The sequence below is a fragment of the Calonectris borealis genome, chromosome 24 (genome assembly GCF_964195595.1).
Source record: "Calonectris borealis chromosome 24, bCalBor7.hap1.2, whole genome shotgun sequence".
Taxonomy (NCBI): domain Eukaryota; kingdom Metazoa; phylum Chordata; class Aves; order Procellariiformes; family Procellariidae; genus Calonectris; species Calonectris borealis.
Genome location: NC_134335.1, coordinates 1634364 through 1650190, shown reverse-complemented (window position 1 = coordinate 1650190; position 15827 = coordinate 1634364). Strand labels below are relative to the sequence as shown.

The window sequence follows — 15827 nt, the reverse complement described above, 5'->3', positions numbered from 1 at the left end:
CAGAGAGCCACATGGGCTTCAGCGAGCTGTGAATCACAGGGAAGAAAAGCAGGAACAGGAAGACTCACTAAGCAGAACTAAAGCTTCAATTACAAATAATGAATCACAAAATAGGGACTATAGCAAGGGTCTTAAGTTCTTCAGGAACGAAGAAATAAAATCTTCTCACTAATGTGTTTTAAAAAACATATCAGTACCCTTACCATCATCAGCATGTCCTACCATCTGAAGTCCTTGGGAAAGCCGTATTTTTTCCAAAGTGGAAGTAACAGTGAGGACTGTATTTGCCAGACTCAGATCTGTGGGCAAGAGGCCTCAGAGTCCTGTATGATGCAACTGACTTCTCATAATTTTCAGAAGTTTCTACAAACACCTTCCATCACAACTATGGGCTGGTTGTCATTGTGCCAGGTGCTGTACAAACAGATTGCAAAGACTGTCCTTGCTCTTGGCATTAGTTTATTCTTTGTAAAGCCAGAGGCGATGATGTATTTTGGTCCTCCCTCAAAAAGAGTTAGGAAGGCTTGAATCATGGGTGGAAAGTGCTTTAGTTCATTGTCTTTAAGTGTAGATGCTTTATGGGAAAGGAAAACCTGCTGCAGAGGAGATGAACAGACACGGCATTACCACCTTTCCAAGGGCAGTTGTGATATAGATATTCCCACAAGACACCTTTGAGTCTGGAGTGTTAGGAATAAGTGGCTTAAAGTGTCATTGGGATGAATGATGGGCTGCAGGTAATTTCTCCCAACAAATACTTAATCCCTAGGAAATGATACCTGGTTTTTTTGGTCCAAGTTAGCAAACGTATGAAGGACGTAGGCCCTTTTTCAGCAGCTCTTTTCCTCCACGATGTTTTGGAAGAGTTTTTAATCTAGTAGTTCAGGTGAGCTGAGCTATAAGGTTCTGCATCTAGATTCAGAAACAAAATTTTCAAACAAGGTACACAGTATTGAAGATCATTATTTTGTCCTGGGTTAACACTGAATACAAAATAAAATTATGGCACAAAGTTAAGACATTATTCACATTCCACTTATTTTGAGGGCTCACACCAGGTTTTAGTACAGAGCAAATATCACCTATGGCAACTTCCAAATGCTTTAAAGCTTTTTTGTCTATACGTGTATTTTCTATTTTGATTCAGCTCCCCACCTGTTAATTCACTAAGTCAAATGGCACCGTTTCTGCTATGCAATTGTAAATATGTTAGAAAATTGAGCAGTAGCTTGTTACTATTTTTCCACCAAAAAAACTACTGACTTTACATTATTCTTTGAATCTTTTAATTAATACCAGTCTGAGTTGATCCCCATCACTGAGTGAACTTGCTTGGTTAAAATTGGAAAAGAAAAAGAACAGATAATGCATGCCTGAGACCTCTTGAGTTAGCGTTTCCAATTTTCTGATTTAAAAAGGATTGGAAAGTTTCCTGTGCTTCTGTAAGAAGTGGTTTTTCCCTTGACTATAATCCTATTAACATACAAAGTACAAAGGTTCCCTAGCTGTGCATTACAATGCTAAGACAGAAGAGCGACTGGCCCCATCTTACATGTTCATAACATTTTGTTCTGACAGCATCATGTAACACCTGGCTCATGTATGTCAACAACATGTTGCTCCGATAAGCACGTACTCTCCTATTCACTTAATACATAGGACCTATTTCTGCTGAGGGTATATGCTAAAATCCTTCACTAAGCTGGGACACATTTAGGCATCTTTAGGACCACTCTTCATTTAAACTTATAGCTATGAACACACCTTGAAGAGCCATGTTCAAATGTTATACAAGCCCGTGGGCTAAATACTACTAACACTGGTTATCGGCCTCCTCCAGGAATACAAGGTTTAGAATGGAAACCTTTGGATCAAGGTGGAACTCCTGTTTCAATTTCAGAAAACAGATGAGAGCATGTGTTACAGCTGCTTTGACATAATCTCTTCTTGATATACAGCTGGAACATATTCTACCAGCACAGTCTATCCCACAGGAAAATGCTTGTTAGCAATATAGGAAAACCAGAGAACAAAAGAAACCCCCCTTGGCAGCAGTCTTTATCTATTCTGAAACAGAAACTATGTGAATATTCCACAAACTGCATTGAGAGAAAAGGGATTATATTGCTCTCTGGATTGTGTTTTAACATCTTTAGAAAACAGCAGGTAACTAGAACTTGGGAGCCTGCCTCTGCATATGGCTATTGTAATCATCTAGTTCTCCAGAACCTACATTAATTTCTAGCCAGACCTATTTCCATGTCATTTCATTCATCCTACTATATTTTATTTACAGAGATATTACAAAATATATTGTGAACTGAGTACAATTAGTAAGAACAGTGTGGATTTGGCAATGCCAGAGTCAGCATGGTGAAATTATGCTGTTACGGGTTTTCAATTGTTTTAATCCATGGAAGATAGATATCAGAGGGTAAGGGATGCTGGAAACATCCAGACCTTTCCAGAGTCCAACTTGGACACATGAGCAGGTCCAGCTAGGGACTTCCTTGGGGTTTTATTCTGGCTTTTTCCAAAACACACAGTTTCATCTCATTTCCTGTTAATTTAAATTAGGCACGATGTTATTCTGCACTCTCTCTATTGAGAGACATAGGCAAATCATCTGAGGTGGTCCTTGGCTTCATGGCGCCCTGAAGTTAGGCAAGAAGAACTGGACCTAACTTAGCTGACTCGTTCAAGTTCACATCTGAGACGGACATGGCTGCAGATGCCTCACCTGGCGCACTGTCTTCATGTTTCTACGCTCACCACACTAACACTCCTCACCTAGTTTTGGAACTTCTTGTAAGAGACTGGAGATGAAATGCTGGTGGGCAGAAACTGCTGCTGGGCTGGCTGATGGTAGATGATAGTTGGTGTCCTGTTTGATCTGAATGTATACCATGCAACACAAGGTATCACTTCTTTAGTTTCTCTCCATCTATTTTTTGGCTTGGGCTTCTGTTCAATTCATCCTATTATTCTTATTTACACTGATATGGTGGTCCCACATGCTCCCCTTCTTCCTTCTGCCCGTTGCTTGTAGGCCCACATTGTTGCAGGGATTGGATTTGTAGGTGGCAAAACCTTCTTAGCCCACTTGGGGACCTCTTAAAGCTTTTTCTCAAGGCTTCAGCAGCTGAATACTTTGTAAGTCAGCTCGAGGTGAAGGCAAAGCTATTGCATGGAGTTTCCGCAAGCTCTGTCTGGCTCCTATTGCAAAGCGGAAAAGATGGTCTTGTCTTTGGTGAGAATTGTATCAATGACGTAACACACAAGCCAGTAGTGGCGGTGACCTATTGCTACCTTCACATGGTTCTGCGACTGTCTGTGTTTAATGCACTCAAGGTTAGATAGCCACAGGCAAGAATCAAGTGAGTGTACCTTCATTTTTGCTTCCGCTTTAAACACAGTGTGAGGGTAGCTCTGAAAAGTGCCCTTGGGATTGGTGTCCCAGAGTCCAAAGGTCACCTCGAGGGATGAGAGAACCTCCCACATGAAGGTCCTTGTTACATCCCCACCAAGAGGCGCATGGGCATGGCACTGCTGTAACACTGTAGGCCTTATGCCCAATACAAGAGCTCGAGACCTCCCCATGGCTGCCTGTTTGTGTGCATGAATGCCATTGGCTTCTTTTTTCGCATTCTTAAAAATGTGGTTGCTGTTTTTACTTTTAACAGTGGAGGATCTTCATGAAAGCCTTGCGAAATTCAATGTTGAAGGTGGTGTAAATAATTGGGTTGACAGCACTGTTGACATATCCAAGCCATGTAAAGGCGCTGTACATTGCTGGGGGGATGTTGCAATCGCAGTGCATGTTCAGGATGTGAGTGATGAAGAATGGGAGCCAGCAGATGATGAAAACACCTGGAGGAAAAGGAAAGAGATTTTGATTGCTGAAAGCTGGACAAATTTTGAGACTATGAGAACAGTAAGATTTTTTTGGGTATAAAGGAAAAATGTTTCCCTGAGGAATAAGCCTTCTGCTTGTCTGTTAAGTCTCATAGTCTATATTCTGAGTATCCAGGTACTAAAGAACTTCTTTGCTGATGTAATTAGACCAGCTACATCAAAAAACCCTGGCCTTTCGAGGTGCCAGTTTCTTGCTGAGCTATGCTGCCTTTTGTGTTCTAGAAAGCCTATGAGCTGGCTCTCTTGCCCCTACACCCAACTGTCTTTTGGCAGTCCAAACACCCCACAGATGGACAGCTTTCTGAGCCTTTTGTACAGCATTATGAACTGTTCCCAGCTGGGAAGGAGGTAGCTTTCCTATTGGCAGCCTCCTGCCTACATATCCTCTAACATATCCAGTGAAATTATTTCTGTGGAGGCCTGGAAAAACAGTCTACACTGGACATTCAGACTGGTTACCCTAATCCTGGGTAGCTATTGGTTTTCTGCAGAAACTCAAGAGGAAGCCAATGCGCACTCTCACCGAGTACAATGGCTAGCATCTGAGTGGCTTTCTTTTCCTTCTGCTGTGACAGTTTCCTCCTGCTCACAGTCTTGAGAGAGGTCCTTGTCTTGCCATTGGGCATAGACTGGATCTCAAAGACCTTGGCTGTGTGGGGTGTTTCTTTGGCATGTCCATTCTTCTCTACTTTCCCAGGACTGTCCAAGGGTGCCTGCAGGGTTGAGTTGGTGCCCCGATTAGAAGCAACTGGCACAACCAGCTGATGGTTACTTGGTGCCGCTGGTTTGATGGTGGTTTTCTCAGGGGGACTGGTACTGGACACCATCTCCATTTCCATCTCTTCTATGTGACTCTCCGCCTCCTGGACAAGAATCAAATGTCCACAACATAAAGACAGATAAATACACAGAGAAGAGCAATGAACGTTCCTTACAGAGTGAAGCTGGATGATGTTGAAGAACAACCAATCCCTTTTCTCCCTCCCTACATTTTTGGTAGATGCTTGGAGAAAGGGCTGTAAAGTGTTTACGGATAAGAATATGTTTGGGTAGATGGGATCAACAGAACAGCAGTGAATGACTCTCCTTTATTGCACAAAGAGGCTAAGAAATGGGAGACACAGTCTCCACTCCCCATAGATTTTATTTAGGTTTTCAGAATATAAATAAATAAAAATGAAATCAACAAGCAAAACCCAACAAAGCCAATGCAGTCCAAGACTTAAAATAAATAACAGAGAGGAGAAGAAAATCAAAGACACAAAATGTCAAAATGTCATGGCTTTTATAGCTGATCTTTAGGTGAGCTTAGTCTGGCTTTTTGAGCTCCATGATCTTAAACCCCCTGCTTCACTCTAAGGAGTAGGCAGAATACTTAAATTTTGAGATTGAATGGTAACCTTTGTTCTTAGTTTATTTTTCTCCCACCCTACATAAATTCATTTTGCGTCCTGAGAGGAGAAAAGGGGAAAGCTAAATGCTCTGAAAAGCTACCACTTCTCTTTAACACTCACCACTTTGCGCTTATTAACTTGGAAACTCCCATTGGACTTCACAATAACTGTGCAGAGCTTGACGTCTTCTGGATGAGTGCATTTGTCCTAAGGGGCAAGCACCAGCTCAGAGGTTACACAAGCAGATAGTAATTGGGAAGGGAAGCTGGTAAGGGAGGGACGTGGAAATACAAACACAGGGCATGAAGCAGAAATTAATCGGTGTGACTAAGGTGCTAAGAATGATGGAAAACTAATCTGAAGAACCAGTAATGGAGGCAAGTATCCCTTCTGCTTTTCAGCAAAGGAAGGAAACAACAAAGATCTGCTTATGTTTCAGCCTATCCCTGTCTTACTGCCTCCTTTGCTTGACACGACACTGGCCTCTGAGGTAATGCAGTTTGGAGGTAGTGCCTCTGGGACTATAGTCCTACTGGTTGTTTTGCATGTGCTGCGAGAGTAGCGTTTTGACAAGCAGTCTCACACTTCACATGCTCAGCTGGACTCCACTGACATACATATCTCATGCTTTGAGAGGCTGTCTTCACTGCAGAGGTACCATTACCAGCGATGTTGTTTGCACCCCAGCCACGCAAACAATTTCCTTGAACTTCTTCGTCACAACAGCAGGACTGTCTCAGAAAATAGTACAGCCTGTAGTCTTGGATACCCCAGCCCAAACTCAGCAGAGCCAAAGGAAATGCCGTCTGATTAATGAAGCAGCTCCTAATGCAGATCTGCTGATGAAACATCCCCTGAGATCCAGGGAGGCCTGTGAAGCACCAGCAGTGACCTGATAACCCAGAGTGTGCAACTGGGACTCCAGAATGGCAGGACACAGCATTCAGCTTTGTGATCCAGTATTTCACCTAGTCCAGCCAGTGCCACTTGGGGAAAGGAGGAACTGCTTTGGGGAACGAAGTGGAGCCAGAAGGGGAAAGGACGGAGACTGCTGAGAGCAGGGCAGAGGTCTAGTTACCTTCAGCGGGGCTTGCGTGTCTGAGTCCAGGCCGTGGCTGCTGCGCTTGGTGTTGACACGCTTCCTGCGCTTCCGGAGCACTATGTAAATCTGCACATATACCAGCAGGGTGACAATGAAGGGAACGTAGAAGGAGACGATAGAGGAATACACAACAAAGGCAGGATTGGCAATGATGCACTCATTCTCATCTGGAAGACAAAAAGTTTCAGGCTTATTGTCCCTGCTGCTGGGAGCTAGCACCAGCTTCCCCTTCTCCCTCCCTCTTTCAGAAGGCACAGAGATACCCACAGAGTGAGGGGGTTGGGTTCTAGGGGGGACTACCGTGTCAGCTGGAAGTGGTACCAGAGCAGCAAACTCCCCTTGGGTCATAGGGAGTCACATATGGACCCAAAGTCCCTGGCTATTGCTTGCCTTCTAGCAAAAAGCCTGCCAATCCCATGCTGTATACAATCCAGTCTTCCTATGAAACTGATGGCTGAAGAGCCAGTTCTTTTCTCTCCTGTCTCGGTGAAGCTCTTTGTCCCATGACTTTCCTTTTCACGTGTTTTAATAGAAGAGGGATTTTGATTTTGTAATGGACAAATGTTAATGTAACATTCATAAGTGTTGTGTAAACTTCTACATAACCTCAGTTCTGATGTGTCTAAAATACTGGTCTGGACCAGCAAGAGATGAAACAGATCCAGAAGCAGCTGACAGAAATAGTCTGGGATGGCACCACGAGAGGACACCTGAAACAGGTATGGATACATCCCAATAAACCTAAAACCTGATCCCCATGTTTATTCCTGACTTGTAACGGAAGACTATCTGGGGACCCAGTAAAGCCAGGAAGATGCCAATAGGCAGCTGCAGGCAGCATAACACTCACCTGTGTTGTTGAGGCCAAAGAGGATTGGGCAGGAGATGGCAAATGAAAGCACCCAGACCACAGCAATCATGACCGTGACCCTGCGCTTCGAGCTGTAGCGGGTATTATACAGCATTGGCATTGCTACTGCTGTGTACCTGCAGTGTGGAGATACAAACCCAGTCTACTGTTATTCTGTCAGTGCTGACAAACTTTGTGGGAAATTACACCTCGTTACTGTGTCTGAAAGCCTGGTCCAGCAATAGAATATAGGGCAAGTCAGGAATCTCCAAGATGTCTGCATTCCCTGTTTTGGAAGGCATGAGGCTGGGGTCAGCTTAGCATAGCATTTTTCTTCCACTCTCTCTGAGCTACTGCCTTCCCTGAGCTACTGATGTCTGCCCCATCATGCAAGTATATAAACAGAAGGACTGAACTAACGGGGACATACAGAGACAATTCCATTTACATTCTTAAGACCAGCGTTTCTATGTCTGCCTCTGATGGAATCCCTGCTCAGACCTCATTTAGGTCCTCTAAATCGCTCTTCAAAGACGTCAATAACACTAGCTCTCACCATTTTAAATTCTCTGCGTCACAGGTAAAATTAGACCATATAAAGATGGCCGTGACTTGCTACCGTGGATTTGACACAACTTGCTGCCATGGAGCCCTCACCTGTCAATGCTGATGGCACAGAGGTTGAGGATACTGGCAGTACACATCATAACATCAAGGGTTACAAAGATATCACAGTGGATCCGACTAAACCTCCACTCACCAACCACCTGCGAAGAGAGAGAATGAGGTCACTAAAAGAATTCACTGAGGATATGCTATTGAGAGGGTCTACAGGGAGAATTTTGCACAGAGAGGTAGACGCTTGCTGGTAGCTGGAGTTCTGCTGGTTCAAGAGGGATCCAAATTTTGTCTACAGGAGTTCCAGCTGGAATCAGGTCACATGCAGTCAGTCACATGCTGCGTCAAGTACGATTGTTTGCCATTGAGTGCCTTTGAGGACTTTGTCCTGTCTAGTCTAAAGGTCTCAAATGATGGCACAGCCACAAAGGAAGTAGTCTGCTCCATCCAAACCATTCTTTAGAGCATTCTCCCCTGAGGGCTGGTGTGATTTTGTCCTTCCTAATTGAATCCTGTTACTCTGTATTGAGTTGGTCAGCCCAAACAGCAAACACAAACCTGGGCTCATATTCCAAAGACATAAGGGAGTACAAATCTCCTCAGAGTGAAGTATGTAGGAGATTAAACAGGTCTCTGAAGCATCGCAAAGAAGTATTAGGAAGGAAATACATTAATTTTACATCCTGAGCACCTCTAATTGTACTTACAGCTTTTTATTAGACAATTTTTTGCAATTATACCTAGCAAAGATCAGCAGTAGAGAAGCAGGAGCTTTCCTTCATTTCTTAGTTTAAAAAATTGCGGTAGAAATCCCTCAGGTTTTTTTCTGTTTTTTTTTTTTTTTTCTGTGAACCAAATGAATTTAATTCAGAGTGAAAATTCTTTGACAAACTACATGTTGTGATAAAGACAAAGAACTAATGATAACAATTCCAGTCACCAGTAGCCTTTTTCTCTTCACTTATCTTGCTATTGAAACTGAACTTTGCCAATTAAGTTCAATAGCAATTGTTAGGACTGCTGTATTTGACATGTGATGAAAAAAGTATATTTCCCTCTAATAAAAATACAGTCCTGCTGCATTTGAAAATAGAATGAATAAGATATCTATTCTTCAGTTATTTCTGCTCTGATATACATAACCATAGGCAGCATAAAGAAGGAAGAAAGAATGACTGCTTTGAAGCCTGAGTGACAGATGAATACCCAGGGATTAAAAAAGCACTTAAGAGACAGTTACATCAGTAACTTTGATGAGAATTTGCCTAAAGGCAAAGGTTGCCAGCCTGATAGAAGTCTGTGGAAAATCAGTTTCCTGAACGCATCGTTTCAAGTTTATGGGAGATGCTGTAAACCACAGAGGTTCTTTCTCTTAGTGTTTTCATTTCTGTAGGAGAAACCTCAGAAGTTTGGAGGTAGAAGATTCGTTTGCATCGAGGCTGATTTTTAAAAGGATTTCCTTTTGACATTTGTTTTTGTCTGAGCTTGCGATACAAAGCCTAAACAAAAATGAAGATATTTACAGAACAAAAGGTTCTCGGCAGTTTTGATTTCAGATTGCAGACCCAGAGGGGGACCACAGTGTGCCTAACCCACGTCAGTCCAAAGGCTGCTTCTTTGTCAGCAAGTATTTGTCATGATTTTTTGTTGCTTCAAGCTAGCAGAAGGTTTAGCAGAGTGTGGATAAGAGCAGAAAGGGCAAAAGTAAATTAAGAAAAGAAAAAAGTATTGCTGAGATGTAGAGTCCTGATTGTCGTACTTGGTAGACTAAGGAAGCTGAGGTTCCTGACCAACTCCATGCACACATGAGCCCAGAAAGGGGAAAGCATCTTACATAATTTGAGCTTTATTCTTTCACACTAAAGTAAGAAGTGACTGAGAGACTCTTATAGCTGGCCCTAAGAGAGCGAGAACTTCTCACAGCATAAGCCTCCGTTTAAAATGGGTTGTCGCAAAAGAGGAATATAATAGAAGTGCGCAAGTAGTCCCAGAGGCATTGACTACAACCACAACCAGCCTGTGGTCATGCTTAATAAGCTTTAGCAGATGCATGATGCTTTACATTTTTAAAGTGCCATGAAAACAATAATTAACTAGAGTGATAATTAGTATTGTGGTTTCTCGACAGCCTATGTCATGTCAGTGGGTTTGTTTTGCTTTGCATTAGTACTTAATGGGCTAATTGATAATGGCTTCTTCCCCTGCTCTCCTCTGTTTTACCATTTTCTCTCATAAACAAGTGCCTGGAAATTAATTGTAAATTCGATATAGTTTCAGTCTCATGCTTTCTCACCACTGTTCATTCTCTCTTGGTTATGATTGCCACCAGCATGCCAGCTCTCAGCTGACTGAAGAACACAGCCCCCCCAGCAAAGGGGGTCAAGGGAGAGGGGCTGCGTATCTTCTCTTATTCTTTCCTCTAGAGATGCATTTCATTCTTTCAGGCTATTTACTGTTGCAAGAGTCATTTGCCATTAAGTAAATAAGTGGAAGTCTTGGGAGTATTTGACTTTCACCAACCATAGTACCACTCAAATATGGCTCTGTATACAGAAGCACAGAGCTCTTTTGTACCAAAGCGATGTGCTAACGGCAGTAATGTGAAAGGTAGCTCACTGGTGATTCTGTTTCTCTCATATATTGTGACATAAAAGCTCTGGATTTGCATCCTACTTCCACAATTGCCTGCTCTTCTTACTTCTGTAGTCCTTCAGAAATGGAGTTCTGATTACTATTTGATGCAGTTTATTAGTGTGACACCCATGATGTTGTTGCAGACTCATCCTTATGCTTGGGAATGAACAGTTCATCTGTGTTGTTTGGAAAACAAAATTGGGGTCCTTTCGCTCTTGACCCTTCTATTTAAAGGCCGGATTTTCAATGCAATTGGATTATAATTTAGCCCTCTGAACGACAGTGTATTTTCAAGTCAGCCTGTCATCTGCGATCATGTCCATTTCCTGGAACAATCTGACCAACTGTTAGGAAATTAAAAACACTTATTTTTTTTGGAAATTCAGGAGGTCTTGAAATAGCTGATGTCCAGGCTGCTAAACCTTCTCTCTCTCTCCCTATTCACCAGAAACATTCAGTACTGCAAAAGAAAACAGGGTCACCTACCTCCAGATAGACCACCCAAGGCATGACCAGAGTTGCTACCAAGAGATCTGCCACTGCCAAACTCACGATCAGGTAATTAGTGGTAGTCTGAAGGGCTTTTTCCCTGGACACAGCCATACACACCAGCACATTGCCAAAAACAATGACAAAGATGAGGAGGGTGAGCAGCATGGCATAGTAGTTATACTGAGGCTTCTGGTCTGCATTGGACTCGTTGAGTGGCTTGCTCCAGTTCCTGTCACCGATGTCACCGTTGTACCAAGACAGATTTAGGGGCTCCATGGAGGTAAAAGTGCCAGGTTCCAGCTCCACCCTGACACAAAGATGATGAAAAGACAGTCAAAGGCCAACATGTAAAATAAAGATAAAACAATTACGCATGTGCTACCTCACTCTTGGGATCCTTTGGAGCCTGTTCCCCCTACCCTGAATTCCTGTGTTGACTGACTGGAAATGCGATGAAGACCCAGGTGGGAGGCTGAACTGATGGTCAGATACCTAGGCAGGGATTCAAGAAGTTAATTTCTATTTCCAGTTCATCCCCCAGATTTCTGTGGCCAGGGATATTAGTTACTCTGTGTTACAGCCGACTCAGGCAGAGTGCCTGGGATTTTTGTGTCGGCTCCCCTGACGTTCCCTAGCCACTAACTGCTCCATGTTAGGTGTGCACAGTTCAGGGCAGATGTCCCACGACCCACTTTGTTTATTTTTCATGTGCTTCATGGGGCTTTGGGCTATGTTCTTTTTTTTTTTTTTTCCCTTTTTCTTTGCTTTTCCTTATTTTTTCCCTCCAGCAGGGAAATAAATAAATAAATAAACCTATGAACCAAATTGTGATGATAATGAAACTTGACAGTAGCAGTTTTGAAGTCAGGGCTGGACCGTGCCTGCTTTCTGCCATTCCCCCAGAGAGGTTGCAGTGCAAAGAGGAAAATGGGGGGGGGCATGAATGGGTGCCATCCCACAACCCAGCCTCTGCAGCTCCTGGCACTGGGAAGACAGGTCTCCTTGGAAATCTGTGGCATCATGGCAAACCATCATTTCTTTCCTGGCCAATGGCCATGTGCTGTGCACTCTTTCAAAGGTAAAATATAAACAAATGGTGGGTTTTGCTGCAGAGTTCCCTAGAACATATTTAGGGTTTTGTGTTTGTTTTATGCAGGTGTAGCAAAGACAACTACAAGTGTCTTCTAGTCTTTTGGACTTTTCCTGTCTCCCACGGCTGCCTCTGTGCTCTGCTTCCATAGCTAGGCCATTTTTGGCACACAGTAAGGGGGCTGTCACCGAGGGGCCTTCCTTTGGTTTCCGCTGGCTATGGATCGGGTCACAGCCTTACAGGCATTTTTATGGATGAAAAGGAAGAAGAATGAAAACGAACTGAACAGAGATGAGGAAACAATATTCTAAAGAAATGTTGCTGTCTGGATATAGAGGTTTGTGAGTTATTAGCTGCAAATGCAGACAGCAAAAAGCTACTCTCTGCTGAGGAAGATGTATAAACAAAGCTGAAGTGTGGGATGTGGTATGTGAAGGGAAGGTTGTGGTTTCTGCTCTGATGATACACTGCAGTAGAACTGATAGCTCTTACATCATATTTCTGTACGGTGCAGGCTAGTGAAGGTGCAAGAATGTCCACGAGGTTATATGGATTTTATGCCAGCAGTTGATGCAAAGCACTGATATCAGGACTCTGCACACCCTTAGATCTGCAGCTGGCATCCATCTGCACATATGTCCACATTGTAAGAAACTGGCTAAAAATTAAGCTACATCATGCAGACAAAGCTTAGAAGCAGGTGTCTGTGTCGGGGACTTTGTCTGGTAGCAGCATATGAAAAACAGAAATTCCACGTTTACAGTGAGATTGCAGTATATTTGGCCACTGGCTCTGGCATACTGGAAAGACTTTTTCCTGGCTGTGTGGTGAGGCTCTTCTGGCTCTCATTTAGGTGGGCTCACTTAAGATCTCGTGATGGTTGACACCATCTTCTGGGTATTTCCACACCATGTCTGGGTCCTGCTGGAGTTTCTGCACACTTAGAAAAAGATGGGATTTCCACACAATTTGTGTTTGCTGAAGCAGGATGGGCTAAAATATGAGTATTGCCTCAATCTGCAAATCATCCCTATCCTCTGCTTAACTGAGCCGGTAGTACAGGCAGAACTGGACATGCTCAGATCTGACTGGTGTGCACCTGAGTCCACATTTCAGAGAGCCGCAAAGGCCATGAGGAGAGGAGCATTGAGCTGAATTTCACTGTACGAGCTAATAGGTTCCCTGAGCTCACCAGTACCACTAGTGCCTGATGCTCCAAGGACAAGCAAGTGGAGCAGTCTGATCATAGTAACACGGCTCTGGCATACACAGAGGCAGACAAATGCTAACATCAAGTCAGAGCAGTGCCTTTGAGCAAGGTGAACTACAGCTCTGTCCCATTGGTTGAAACAGAGCTTCTTTGTGAACTGGTAAATTAGTATAGTGAGGCCAGCAAAAGTAGAGTTGTCATACCCTAACTGCCACCCACAGCTGCAGAGGGTCTCTGGAATGGCATTAATCCAGGTTGATCATTTCAGCCCCTTGCCAGGTTTGCTTGTGTGTTTAAAAACAAAGTATTGAGATCTGTACTGGGCCTGAAGTAGTCACTACATCAAGAAATGGTGACATGTCAGAGAGCATGATCAAAGAGTAAAGGCAAGAGCTGTTTAGAAGCAACTGGAGATTTTGGCTACTTTGGCTTTGGGGTTTCTGGTTTGAGAGATCTTGAAGGGACCTCATTCACTCCTCAGCACTTCCTAAAATCAAGTATTCCATGTTTCTCAAGCTGTATCTCCATAAAGACCACTGTGAGTTGAAAATCTGGCCATGTTCTCAGACATCCCAAAACAGGCCATTTAATTTTCTTAATAAAAGACAAAGTGAATTCGATTTATTAAGCCATGTAAGTGATCAAAATAGCAAAACATTTGCAAATATCAAATTCACCTGGGAACAATGGTTTCTTTATGTTTCGCTGAGCTTCTGTGTGCTTTTCCATTCAAAGAGCAATTTGTATAATAATCCTGGGAAATTTGTTGCATATGGGTCCTTAATAGCTGATAATTCAAAAAGTGTCTGTCTGACAGTGCTATCAGCGGCACTTGATAGCTCTACAAATGTCGTCTTAGAAACTGTCAAAGTGTCAGAAATTAATTAAATGTTAGCTTATGTGACTCAGAGTGAAGGAGAAAAATCAATACTAAATGCAGCAACATTTTTTTCCTTTCTCCTGTTGCCCTTTGATAATGCAAAACTATCTAGAGAAGGCAGAAACATGCATAAAATGCAGGATGAAAAAAAAAGCATCTTGGAAGTATAAAAGTATCTTAAAAGTATAAAAGGAGTGGAGTGATTTGATATGTGCGGGATCAGCGCCTTGGTCCTGTTCTAGCTCCTTCTGAGCTCTGCAGTTCACAAAACAGAATTGTGCTTCATGGAGGCAAGGCCAGAGACAAGGGTGAGTTATGTACACAGTAATTCTATCCCTGCTCATTTTACAGGCCATTGCAGCTCAATGGCAGAGTTGGAGGAACTATATACAGCTAATCTCTCGTGTCCATCTATTGAGCGTTTACTTGATGGGGATTAGGGACGATATAGAAGGCCCTGGATAAAGTGAGCAAAAATTCTCTTCCATTTCCTTCTGCAGCTCCTGCAAGATTTCTTTTTTTTCCTTTCAGTAGAACTTTTTTTACAGCAATAATTTTTGTCTTTTCATGCAGCTGGTCATCATGAGGAAAGTTAAGAGATCATGTCTGAACATTGTACAAATGAAAAGTTTTGGTATTTCTATTGTAAAAAAAAAAGTTTTAAATTGGGAAAAAGAAACACAAAAAAAGTTCCAAATATTTTGCATGAAATAGGGAAACGAAAACACAGTGTAATTTGTGATCATGCAGTTAAAGGCTGTATCTAGTACATACCCATATGGTAGAAAACTACAATTACATGGTCAACTCTGTTAATTCCTAACCTTTGAGAGTTTGAGTTTTCAGTCCTAAAAATAATCTTAATTTCTCCAGACACAGAACTGGCATCATTTGGAAGCATTATGGTGGCCATTAGAGAGTCTTGTGAGTCTTTCAGTACTGCTTTAAGGAGCACTTTATTTTACTGCTGACAGTTTCTCAGTAGAGAAGAAAGAAACGCTTACAAAAGCTGACTAGAAAAAAGAGTGCTTTTTACTGCGTTTGTCCAGGCATCTGCATTTTCATATGGAGGCAGAGGGAAGGGATCATAAATACAGAGAAAAGGTAGTACAAATGGCACCTCACTCTGCACTGTCCTTGTGGGACCTTGTTGAGTTTCAGTATCCCAGTACACTACTGCCAGAGGCAAAACAAAGTCTCAGTTTTAGCTGAGACTTTGGATACAGATGTGGGTAGAGTCCTGAAATGGAACAAATTCCTTTGTGAATTAACTGCAGTAAAGCCACTTTAATTCCCAGACAGAGTCCCCACAGATTTTCAGTATGGCCGAGCTAATCCAGATATGGATTTACTGGGAGGTGAAGGGCAGGACAGAGCAGCAAGGTTGCAGCCTTGTGTTTGATGCCAGCAGTGCAGCAGCATGCCTGCATCACACAGAGCATCTCTGCTGCTTTCCCCTTCTGTCGATTCAGGCGTACACCCGGGTCTGTGCTAATCCCCTTTACATTAACTTCCTTGCATGCCCCTGTTCAAGCATAGCCTAACTGGGAAAGCAGTTTGCCATCCAGAGGAAAATAGCCTCTCTCAACCAGTTCCCAAGCTTGCCAGATGTCTTCCAGCAACTTTCCAGGAGGAAATCTGC

The 15827-nt window shown here is 42.9% G+C and overlaps 1 protein-coding gene across 2 annotated transcripts; it reads right to left on the bottom strand.

Moving 5' to 3' along the window:
• Window positions 1-3676: 3676 nt before the first annotated feature.
• DRD2 (dopamine receptor D2) lies at window positions 3677-15320 on the bottom strand. 2 transcript variants are annotated; one of them, XM_075172688.1, is made up of 8 exons: window positions 15244-15320; window positions 11000-11315; window positions 7919-8028; window positions 7262-7398; window positions 6388-6578; window positions 5430-5516; window positions 4439-4778; window positions 3677-3870 (listed from the first exon to the last, which is right to left on the bottom strand). In XM_075172688.1, the coding sequence occupies exons 2-8, from the start codon at window positions 11279-11281 to the stop codon at window positions 3677-3679; spliced, it is 1341 nt and encodes a 446-aa protein (XP_075028789.1). In that variant the 5' UTR covers window positions 11282-11315; window positions 15244-15320. The 2 variants fall into 2 exon arrangements, with proteins under 2 accessions (XP_075028789.1, XP_075028788.1); XM_075172687.1 differs by lacking the exons at window positions 5430-5516; window positions 15244-15320 and having other exon boundaries at window positions 11000-11281.
• Window positions 15321-15827: the final 507 nt, after the last annotated feature.

Coding starts and splice junctions, on each gene's coding strand:
- DRD2 (XM_075172688.1), bottom strand. CDS start 11,281: ATGGAGCCCCTAAATCTGTCTTGGTACAACGGTGACATCGGTGACAGG. Junction 7,399..7,918: donor TGTGCCATCAGCATTGACAG/GTGAGGGCTCCA, acceptor TCCACACTGCAG/GTACACAGCAGTAGCAATGC. Junction 4,779..5,429: donor AAGTTAATAAGCGCAAAGTG/GTGAGTGTTAAA, acceptor ATTCTTGTCCAG/GAGGCGGAGAGTCACATAGA.